We start from the raw sequence: 12,321 nt of genomic DNA, 5'->3' as shown, positions 1-12,321 counted from the left end.
TTAGATTCACAAATGTAATGGAAAATGAGAAATATATAGTTAATGAATACAAGGAATGTCTTCAGATAAAAAAAAAAAAAATGTTCCAGTTGTACCATGTTTTAGATCATAAATGTAAACTTGACACTATATGTGTTGCACAAACTACTTTAATAAGTACTATAAGATTTCTAAAAGTTTAAAAAAAAAAAAAGCTAATTTTTATTGTTATTATTTTATGCATCGTTATATGCAGAAGATAAGTAAACTATTAATTGAGCCAAAACTTTCTTAAATTTAATTTTAAAAATTCATTGTATTAAAAGAAAACAATAAAATTAAATTTTATTGTTCCCTTTTCTTTGAAAAAAATTGAAGTTAGGAAATTACCATAGGTACCATATTTTTCTGTTTCAAAATTTACAGTTTAATTTGTTGTCTTCCTTATCCTGAGATATAGATTTCCTTCCTTAATTAACATTAATTTCCACATGTTAAGCAATGACAGTGAATGAGGAATAATTTGATCAAATTATACCACAAGAAACATATCATGCATCATTGAAAGAACAATTCTTCAGATTTAATATCATACTGTTTTATTTATTATGTAAATATTGGTGGTAATTTTGGAAACTTTCTTACATTTGTAATTGAATATCTACAAAATATTATTGTTATATTTTTTAAAAAATTATAATGGCTTGTATTTATTTAATGTTTTCACATTTTATTTTCTATATTTTTCTTAACTTTTTCCTAGAAATTAATTATTTTATTAAATTTGAAAGCATTAACCCCCCCCCCCATCTTCAAAATATCAATTTAGTAACATTTTTGAAATTGTGAATTTAAAATGCATAAAATATTTTAATTTATTTTAATTGGGAATATTTAAAAAAATATTAATTACCATTAAATCTTGAAACTTCTGTAGAAAACATTATAAACTAATCAGAAAATGTTCTTGATATTATTGACAATTTTTTCTTCTTCTTTTTAATGAAATACATTGTTTATTTCTTAAAACTAAAATATGTTTTGCATCTTCCATCTTATAGTTGTCTTTTCTCAAATTGATATAAAAATCTGTATATAATGTATTTCAAATTTAATTTAACTTGCATTTTTCTGTTTCCTTCGTCACAGATTCTGCTTACACAAGATCTATGGAAAGCATTTACCCATATGATGTTACAATTACCAGGCAGGAAAATGAAGGATTTGGTTTTGTCATTATTTCTTCAGTTAACAGAGCTGGAGCAACTATTGGTTAGTTTTGTATCATCTGGAATATTTTTAGTTTTATAACTTTTTTTGTATTATTTTTATATTATTTTTTGTATTATCACATTGCAATTATCCAATAATTGCAATGTGATAATTTTTAGTCTGTGTTAATTAAAAATTTGTCAAGGAATTTAAAACTGTTTATTTAATTCAAATAATATAAAAGATTTTTCCATTTGCAGTTGATATGTAATCATATTTTGTTTTTAGAGCCTTTAAAAATTTAATCTAAGGTTAAGAACTTTCATTTTATAATTATAAAATTAAATTTGAAAATAGATGATAGGAGTTTTAAAAAAATGTATTATGATAGTGATGCCATGAATTGGTATTTCAGAAATGATACTCGTTATTATATTCTATAAAATTATTCACTGTTGAATCTTTAAACTCAGGTCGAATTATTGAAGGCAGTCCTGCTGATCGTTGTGGCCAGCTTCATGTTGGAGATCGCATCTTGGCTGTCAATGGCATAAGCATTCTTAACATGCATCATGGAGAGACTGTAAATTTGATCAAAGATTCTGGATATTCTATTACCTTAACAATTGGCCCTCCACAAGATGACACCTCCAGTACTACATCTGCCTCTCAGCGAGGGGAGGAATTAGATGATCAGTACCATGCTATTGAACTCCACCGAGGCACAAAGGGCTTTGGTTTCAGTATACGTGGAGGGAAAGAATTTCAAAATATGCCTCTTTTTGTTCTGCGTATTGCTGAAAATGGACCAGCTCATTTAAATGGAAAACTTATGGTAAGTTTCAGTTAATATATTTGTAAAATAAATAAAGTTATTATAAAATTCATACAAAAGAAGATTTTGGAATTTTTAATAATATTATGGTTCTTATAACATCGAGATTAACAGATTAGAATTCCAAAAGAAATAAGTAAAAATATGTAAAATATGCATTAATATAAAAATACAAAGTAAATGTGCTTGCTAGCATTTTTTCAAATGTAGTATTTCAAAGTTATTTTTAAAATATCATTTATATATTATTTGTTAATCCTCAAATTTATTTATACAGATATTTAAATAACCTGTTCCTTGTAACTGGGGCAACCAATTTTAAACATACTCTTGTTTTATTATTCCTAAATCATCCAGTTATATTTTATTTTTAGTTCTTTGCTATTGTTGCGTTCGTGCATCAACAAAAATAAAATGCAGACAACGTACTATAAAACTAAATATTACATATAGATAATATTTTCAAATTTATATCAACTTATTTTCATTCAACATTCTAGCATCGTATTTTAAACAACAAGTTCCAAAAGTATCTCTGTTGCCAATCTGAATTTTACAACTATTTACAAAATAAAATTTATAATTATTAAAATAATCGTTAGCTACTTTTAAATAAAATATTTACGATTTATGCCGCAACATATACTCCCCTACCAGTAACGAACGTTACGTTAGAAAGTAGGAAGTAAATATTTTAGTAGTAGCATAAAGGAAGAAAAAAAAAAAAGTCAACATTTAAATTTTGAATCTCAATGGCGTCTTAATGATTCTACCAGTTCGAGATTGTCTTAAGGCTGGTTTAAGATCAGGTTGAGATACAGTTTCCTTGGTTTGAATCTTAGCTGGTTGGGACGCAGGTGTAATCTTCACACAAGTTGAAGTTGCAAGCTGCTCTTCAGGATTTTCTTGTGGTAGTAGATACGCTGGCTTTAATCTGTCTATAGTTACATTCACTTCTTTATTCTTTATCCTCAGAGTAAAATATTTTGGTGTACGGCTGATAACAAAATATGGACCTTCATAAGGGGGTTCGAGTGGCTTTCGTACTCTATCAATGCGAAGAAAAACGTGAGAAGTTGATTCTAAATCTTTGTGCACAAATATTTTTGGATGACTTTTTTGTTGAGTTTCTTTTGGTCTCATCAATTCCATAACATTTTGTAAATCATTTACAAATGTTCCTGGTGACATATGTGGTATATTTGCATCAAAGAATTCTCCAGGAAGTTTGATATTCTCTCCATACACCATTTCTGCTATTGTATAATTAGTATCGTCATGGATCGCAGTTCGTAAACCCAAAAGTACTGTTGGTAACGTTTCACTCCAAGATACATTATTGTGGGCTTTTAAAGCAGCCTTTATCGATCTATGTAGTCTTTCTACCTTTCCGTTACACTGCGGGTGATAGGCTGTAGTATGTGAAAGCTTAATGCCGCAGATTCTTGACAGATTTTGAAATATCTCGGATGAAAATTGGGTTCCACGATCAGTAATAAGCTTCCAAGGTACTCCAAATCTTGCTATCCAGTTGTTATAAAAAGCTTTTGATATTGTTTCCGCAGAGATGTTTTCCAGCGGAATAGCTTCCATCCAATTCGTGTATCTATCTATACATGTTAGACAGTAGGTGTTACCATTTGAAGGTGGTAGTGGACCTACAATATCGATATGTATTTCTCGAAATCTTCCTGATGGTTTTTGAAATTCACCCAATACTGATTTTGTATGGCGGGTTATTTTAGACTTTTGGCATGGAATACACGACTTCGCCCACTGCTGGACATCTTTCTTAATATTTGGCCATATAAATTTTGAAGAAATTAATTTTACTGTTGATTTAATTCCCGGATGGGACAATCCGTGAAATTGATGAAATATCTTCATGCGAAAATGTTTTGGTATATAAGGTCTAATATGCTGTGTTGAAGTATCACACCATAAATATTTTCCAGATGGAAGGGGATATTTTTTAAATGACAAACTTGTAGATTTTTGACAGGTTCGAAATTCATCATCTTGAACTTGTTCCTTGGCAATTAGTTCATAATCTATTAAGGCAATTTCCTCAATTCTTGATAAAGTATCCGCTACCACGTTACTTTCTCCTGTAATGTATTTAATTTCCGTTGTGAATTCTGAAATATATTGAAGCTGTCTAATTTGGCGTGGAGATGCTTTATCAGATTTTTGCAAAAATGCGTAGATTAATGGTTTGTGGTCAGTATACACTGTGAATTTTCTTCCTTCTAGAATATGTTTGAAATATTTAATGGATAAATAAATTCCGAGAAGTTCCCGATCGTATGCACTGTAATTTTGTTGTGCGTGGTTAAGCTTCTTGGAAAAAAATCCAATTGGTTTCCAACTACCATTTTCAAGTTGTTGTAGAACTGCACCCACTGCTGTATTGGAAGCATCTGTGCACAATGAAAGAGGTAATTCAGGATTTGGGTGAGATAGCACAGCAACATTTGCCAAATCTTTTTTACATTTTTCAAACTGCTCAATGGCTTCCTTGTTCCAAGTTATTTTCCGATTATCTTTTTTCTTTGCTCCTTTTAAGTATTCGTGTAAAATGGCTTGAGTACTAGCGGCGTTCTTCAAAAAACGACGGTAGAAATTAACCATTCCAAGGAAAGTCCGTAGTTGATGAATAGTTTCTGGCAGTTTAATATTGAGAATTGCTTTAACTTTTTCAGGAAGAGGTTTTGATCCTTCACTTGTAATTAAAAATCCTAAAAATTCCAGTTCTTTAACTCCAAAAATAGATTTAGAAATATTAAGTCTCAATCCATATTTTTGCAATCTATCAAAAACTAATTTTAAGTGTTTTACGTGTTCTTCTTCTGTAGTCGACGCAATTAAAACATCGTCTAAATATGGGAAAACAAAATTTAGTCCTTTAAATACCTCATTGATAAATCTTTGAAAGGTGGAAGGAGCATTACGCAAACCAAAACTCATTACATTAAATTCATACAAGCCGAAGGGTGTTATAATAGCAGTTTTTTTCTTATCAGCTTCATTAATCGGAATTTGGAAATATGCTTTATGCAAATCAATTTTAGAAAATATTTGAGTATTCTTTAAAATGTGGTTGAAATCTTCTAATCGAGGTATAGGGTAACGATCTGGTATGGTTTGAGCGTTCAAACGTCGATAATCCCCACATGGTCGGAAGGAACCATCTTTCTTAGGCACCATGTGAAGAGGGCTGGACCATTGTGATTTAGATGGTCGAATAATATCATTTTCTAACATGTATTGAAATTCCTGTTTTGCTATATGTAATCGCTTGGAATCCAGTTGTCTAGCTTTGGAATATGTAGGTTGTCCTTTTGTTGTGATAAAATGCTCAACATCATGTTCAAATTTAGATACTGTTAAATTAGGTTTAGTTAAATTTGGATATTGTTGTAACAAATTAGCATATATAGAAGTTTTATCCAAAGTACTAATAACATCATCAACAGATATTGTTGTTACGTGGTGTCTAACGGACAGATTAGTTATTCCATCAATAAGTTGTTTGTTATGAATATCTATTAAAAGCTTAAATTTATTCAAAAAGTCAGCTCCTATTATTGCTTTATCAACTTTAGCTAATATAAAAGGAAATTTAAATTCTCTTCTAAGTCCTAAATTTAAGTTCAAAATTTTAATTCCATAAGTAGGAATTTCTGTTCCATTCGCCGCATATAGTTTAAAATCATCTGTTGTTTTATTTCGATGAGTTGCAGGAATAAGACTAACATCAGCTCCTGAATCCACTAAGAACCGCAGTCCTGTGTTTTTGTCCTTTACAAATAAACGAAACTTGCGGCTTTCATTAATATCAGCAACAGCGGTAGCCGCTAATCCTGTTGCATCTTGGAGTTTCCCGCCTTTTCGCTCCAAGCACATGGCGAGTAACATTTATCAGGTCGGCAACGATCGCCAAATTTAAAATGATAAAAACAATATTTACCTTTCTGGTTAAATCGCTTAGTTGAACGACTGCGGCTTCGAGATATATTCCAGCAATGATTTATAAATTTGGATCTAGAACGGTCATTTATTTGCAGTGAATCAATTTTTTGTTCTAAAGCAGCTATTCTTGCAAATAAAGCATCAGTATAGTTAACATTTGGCGAAACAGCACAAACTTCCTTTTCCGATTTCATCTCATGAATTTTATCAGCCATCGTAGCCAGTTTGTCTAAACCTTCTTCACTTACAAGAAGAATATTTCGAATAAAATCAGGCATTTTATCCAGCCATAAAGATTTCAACACTTTTTCTGAAAAATCGTCCGCTCCTAAATTTTTCATCTTCTGCAAAAGCTGACTTGGCTTGTTATCGCCAAGGTCTATTCCAGTAACTATGCGCTGAATTCTCTTGTTTTCACTTTCTTTGAACATATTTAAAAGTCTTTCTTTCGCCAGGGCATATTTATTAGGCTTAGTGTCCTTAATAATATCCCATATATGCTCAACATATTTCGGTTCAAGCTGGGAAACCAAATAGTTGAATTTAGTTTCTTCAGTAGAAATTTTATTTATTCCAAACTGAGCTTCAATTTGATAAAACCAAATGTCTGGTTTTTCACACCAAAATGGTGGAATTTTTATGCTTACTTTATTTGCTTCGGCATCCATAACAGTAGTTGTTTCAGTCGTAGAATGTTCACTATCCGTTGTCATCGTAAAACCAGGGTCACCAATTGTTGCGTTCGTGCATCAACAAAAATAAAATGCAGACAACGTACTATAAAACTAAATATTACATATAGATAATATTTTCAAATTTATATCAACTTATTTTCATTCAACATTCTAGCATCGTATTTTAAACAACAAGTTCCAAAAGTATCTCTGTTGCCAATCTGAATTTTACAACTATTTACAAAATAAAATTTATAATTATTAAAATAATCGTTAGCTACTTTTAAATAAAATATTTACGATTTATGCCGCAACACTATATTCTACTCCAGAATGATTTTGATTGTTTATTTTCTTAAACTCCTTCATATGCTGATATACAAAGAAATAGAACAGATGCTACTACAAAATTTTCTAACAAACTTCAGTTACAGCTTCTTTCTTAAGCTGATATGCATGCCTCTAAAAGTGGTGTATATATATATATATATATAATATAAAATATGACAAAAGCAGTGATTATAAAATATGGTTTTGAAAGTGGGAAAACAAATTGCCTTCTATGAAACTTTTGATTGTTGAGCTATTATATGAAGCTCCATCTCTAAACCACAATTGCATTCATGGCTTACTCAGAAATATCTATTTTTCTCATAATCTGTATCACCTTGAAGTGATTATGGTCACATTTAACTATATACACATATTTTAAATGATTTTTTATACATTTTTATACCTGAATACACTTCAAATAATTTAATTTTCTCCTCTGCAATTTCCTATTTTTAAATTTGCAAAATCATATTTTAAATGTCATATATCTTTATAAGAAATTAGATTGTTTCATGGCAAATTTGATTCCCGGTTATTTTTACTCTTATACCTTGAGCTTAATGTTTTTGTTTTAAATTTTCAATAAAATTACTTTTTTTTAGTCCTAAAAGTATATTGCAAACAGGTATTATGCTGAGTAATGCTAATGTCTAATCTATTTTTTAAATAAAAAAGATTTGTTTATATATTAAAATATTTTGTCTTTTAATTTGAGGTATAAAAAATTCAAATACCTTGATGTTTGTTCATTTGTGAATTAGCCATTTGAAGTCAAGGGAATGCCAGAGCAATTAATTTCTGTTAAGATCAAGCTCTTATTAAAATTTACATATCTTAGACATATTTTTTGGACTTAAATAATTCAGCCAAAGAATTCTTCATGAATCTTCTTTTCCTTTCTATTGTTAATGTTCTAATTTTGTGAAGAAAGATAGTGGCATGCTTTATGATATTTAATGAAATTGGCAATTTGCTAATCAGATAGGTTCTGTAAGGTTTTGTGATCGTTATCTATGTGTATCAGTATTAAATTGTTCAGTCGTACTGAACATTTAGATACTGATAATTAAAATAAAATTAGTCTTTATTGTGTGAACTAAAATATATTCAGTTCTTCTTGGCTATTCAGCTAACTAAATATTAATAGTGAAAATATGTTTTGTCAACTGGTTAGATAACAATAAAACATTACCCATCAATTTACAGAAATGAGGAAATTTTGTATGAAAGATATATCTTAATTCTGCCGTTGGTGAATATTTCAGTTAATAAGTATGAATTAGAAACTAATTATTCCTAGTTAGATTCTAGACTTTCGACAGTTTAAAACTAGTAATTATAGGTACTATTTTGTATATAGGGAAGGTTACTTGCTTCAAAAGCAAATTTCCTCTTTGTTTTATCACGTTCTGTTAATTCATGATAAGTTTTCTCCTGTTCTTAGGTTTATTTTTTTTAAAAATAAAATTAGTTATTTTTTATTTGTGGATGCTTTCATTCAGATTATACTAATTTTCCCTCCCTCTTTTAATAGGTTGGTGATCAAATAATAGAAATCAATGGTAAAAACACAAAAAATATGACTCATGCTGAAGCCATTGAACTGATACGACAGGGTGGCAGCACTGTAAGACTTTTAGTGAAGAGAGGAAGTCACATCTCACCACAAGATGGTCAGTAATATAAAACATTTTATTTTATGTAAATTTATTATGCAGTGTTATTTTTAGACTTTATTTTTGTAGACTTATTATATAATATTTAGGAATCATTGTTATTCAAAACAAAAACTTTTCTGTTTTATATATAATAATGAGTGGCCATTTATTAATGTTTTTAAGAATGTTTAAATTTGTAATTGGTATGTAATTATCTACTTATTCATCCTTTGACATTGCTTTCTTTCTTGAGGATTCAGCAACTGAACTGCCTATAAGTTTGCAGCTTAAAATATATTGTAGCCACTGGAGTTTATCACTCAGTACCATAGTTGTGTTTATACAAATTAACTATCTTAGCCCTTTTATTTAATCATCAAATATATTGTTATTCAGATAAAAATCAACAAATCTAAAATTGGTTTTGAGATATGATCAATTTAATCTTTTGGCTTATAATGCAAAAGAATAAAAATTTAGTATTTCATACAGATAAGTATATTTAATGATTTCTACTTGAAGATATAAGTGCTTATAGGACTTAATGAAATACAGCCATCTCTGTTACTCATGGAAGGTTTAAGAAATAAGTGAGGTAAATTAAACTGTAGATAATTAATTGTGGCTGATGATGGGTTATATATCTTACAATCGAAAATGTTGGTTTTAAGTTATTTAAGCTGGAATAATAATAATGTTTTTTGCAATGAACTAGAGTCCACTTCCATTAAGAATTTTTGCGTAATAATGAAAAGTAAAATTCTGTTATAATATATGAAAATGCTTTTTATGAGATATTGAAGATTTTAATATGGGGAGTTGATGCTGCAAATAAATAATATGTTTGAAGTGAAAGGCTTTTTGTTAGAAAATGTTCATGAACGTGTTGGTTTCATAGAAATATTTCTCACTCTTAGTTAACTTTATGATTGTTTTCACTTCAAAAGGCACATTTGCTTTATAGAGATATTACATTGTAATTTAGTATGATTTGAATTTGAAGGTGTTTTTACTTTTCTCTAAAAAAATTTGTTTTTTATTTTATATATATATATATATTCTCATTCTTTTTATATATTCTTTCAGAAGATCCTATGGTGCCACCAATCCCTATGAATAGGTATCCACAGCATCATCCACCCATGTTGGCATCCAATGGTCTGATGGGAGGATCTAATTCTCGAACAGGTTCTGATAATATTTCACAGGACTACTATGCTTGGAGTTATGAACAACATTAGAAAACTACAATAACTTATTTCATAATTTCTTGTCAGATCAGTCTTGTATCATTTGTTCATATGAATCTAGAATTGGCATCAGAAGCGTTAATGGAAAGAATCTACAGGACTAGAATGATGGATGCCCAGTCTGTCTTCAAGTTGGCTCAATGTAATAGTTTTATGATTCAATTGAGTTTAAGTATATTCATTGAAGAAGTGATTGATTTATTAATGACAGACTTCATGTTTTATAAACATGCAACAAGTTCTTAAATGCAATACTCACTGCCTGCTTTCCTGTTGGAAAAATGGGGGGAAAAGTTAATTGCCTTGTTGTGTTTGGAAAACATCGGCTTGGTTGATTATAAAATTTGGACTTTGAAGTTCATAAAAAGCTTAATGAATTGGAATCTTCTGTATTGTTATATACTCGACTCTGCTGTGATTGTTTGGTGCACTTTCATCAATGCTCATCGTCACATATCTCTCATAATTCAACGAAGTTGCAATAATATCTGTCTTGTAAATTACCATTGAAGTTTTTTTTTTAAATGCTAGATTTGCTTTATGTATAGTGTTGTATTTTCAGTACAGAACACAAGAAGATGGCATTTATATCTTTTTTTTAATGTAGAAACACTTTTATTGCATGCATAAAGATTTTGAGTTTATTCATTGACTTTTTTTAATTAAAGTTACATTTGTATATAGAATTAGATTTTGTATGTTGGTAAAGTTTTAGTGTACTTTCCTCTTTCAGAATGTACATAATAAGTAAGATTTAAGTGTGGTTGTATAAAATGACATTTCTGTAAGCAAAATATTTCTCTACCTTGCCCCCACCCCTTTGTCTTTGACATGTGTAAATGCAACTTTAAAGGAAACAAAAACGAGTATTCTCAAAAGTAGGTTTGTCACAAGTCTATATAGTATTTCATGAATGTAAATTTCATGCAAAAGCTCGTCATTTGAAAATTCTCCTGAAAAACTTTATACCAATGCCATTTGTTAGAATTATTAGATAAACCAGTTAATGAGTATTTGTAATTCAAAAATTTTGTTTTTGTGTGCATATTATTCACATTTTGTCTTCCAAATTTAAAATTTCTGAAGAGTAAATCTATGTCATCAATGTGTAAACTATGCGGTCAAATCAAAATAAATCCTTTAAATGGGATGAAAACTATAAATTTTTCCTATATTTGAGCAAGATTTTTTGCCTCTCTCTTTCATTCTTTTTCCTTTAAGGAATTTAAATGGTTAGTGATGTAGCTGTATGACGTGTTTAAATCAAAATAAGAAAATGTGTCGTTGTAGAATGAAGTGCACTTATTCCAACAATGAATTTATTCATTTGATTTGCAGCGGTTGTTATTTTTTATTAAATACTTTGTCTTTTATAGAAATATACCCATTTTATTTTTTATTTTCAAAAAAAAAAAAGTATTTTATAGAAATAGGTTTTGGTAGTTTTTTTAGACCTTTTGATGCTGGAAGAAAATTCTAGCAAAATATTCTAATAGCAAGAATCAAAATTCAAACATTTCCAAGTACTTTATTAAAATTTGAATACTTAGACCTCTAAATATTTGAATTTGGGTGATAAAAATTTTTACAATATTTTTTTATTGTATTCTTCTGTACTAGTAAAGAAAAATTTATTAAAAGAAGTTCCATGTAGATAATTATAAAAATTAAAGACAATAAGCCATGTATAAACTTTTTTTACTGGCATTTGTGCAGAAAATTGTTAACTTGTTCCTGTAAAATAAATGTTAATGGAATATTGCTGTTAGCTCTTAATATTTTAACTATGTTCTTTAATTAAAAAATACTCATAAAATATATGAGTTTTATTGATATTAACTAATTTATAGTTAGTAGATTTTATAGTAGTCAAAAGTTAGTAAGTTTATTGTTATTCTTCTGACTATTTCATTGAATCTTATATGTTTGTTAGTTGTGTAGAATTTTAGAGTATAGTTTTTGAGTAACAGAGTATTGTTAACAGTGTGCCTTTAAATATATTTTTATGAAGATGTAGTTACTCCTGAGAAAAAGTATTCACTAAAATCCTAGTGATGGATTATATATATATATATATATATATATATATATATATATATATATATATATATATATATATATATATATATATATATATATATATATATATTAATTTTAAATTGATTGGCATATGTCATGTTTTAAAAAGAAAATTTTAGCATTATTTTGTGAACATTTTAAATATGCTCTCAAATATTATCTTTATTTTTTATATCATTTCAGATTTAATTAATAATATTACTCATACTCATTTGAAAGTGCTTGGTCATTTATTTATTAAGTGCAGCTATTGTCTACTTAAAATTTTGTTGTAGCTATTATAACTTGAGAAAATTCAATTTTTTATTCTTATCAAAGTATTTCAGATT

General features: G+C 28.6%; 1 protein-coding gene across 4 annotated transcripts in view; it reads left to right on the top strand.

Moving 5' to 3' along the window:
* Positions 1-11,990, top strand: part of LOC129960521 (membrane-associated guanylate kinase, WW and PDZ domain-containing protein 2-like) — a 113,641-nt gene extending 101,651 nt beyond the window's left edge. For all 4 annotated transcript variants that reach the window (XM_056074042.1, XM_056074203.1, XM_056074122.1 and 1 more), the window contains exons 16-19: positions 1,129-1,251; positions 1,665-2,026; positions 8,540-8,678; positions 9,750-11,990. In XM_056074042.1, coding sequence (XP_055930017.1) covers positions 1,129-1,251; positions 1,665-2,026; positions 8,540-8,678; positions 9,750-9,904 — 779 coding nt within the window. In that variant the 3' untranslated portion in view covers positions 9,905-11,990. The remainder of the gene's footprint in view (positions 1-1,128; positions 1,252-1,664; positions 2,027-8,539; positions 8,679-9,749) is intronic.
* The last annotated feature ends 331 nt before the right edge of the window (positions 11,991-12,321 follow it).

The sequence above is a fragment of the Argiope bruennichi genome, chromosome 1 (genome assembly GCF_947563725.1).
Source record: "Argiope bruennichi chromosome 1, qqArgBrue1.1, whole genome shotgun sequence".
NCBI classification, from domain to species: domain Eukaryota; kingdom Metazoa; phylum Arthropoda; class Arachnida; order Araneae; family Araneidae; genus Argiope; species Argiope bruennichi.
The sequence above is the reverse complement of the archived record's forward strand: the minus strand, read 5'-3'. Positions and strand labels throughout refer to the sequence as shown.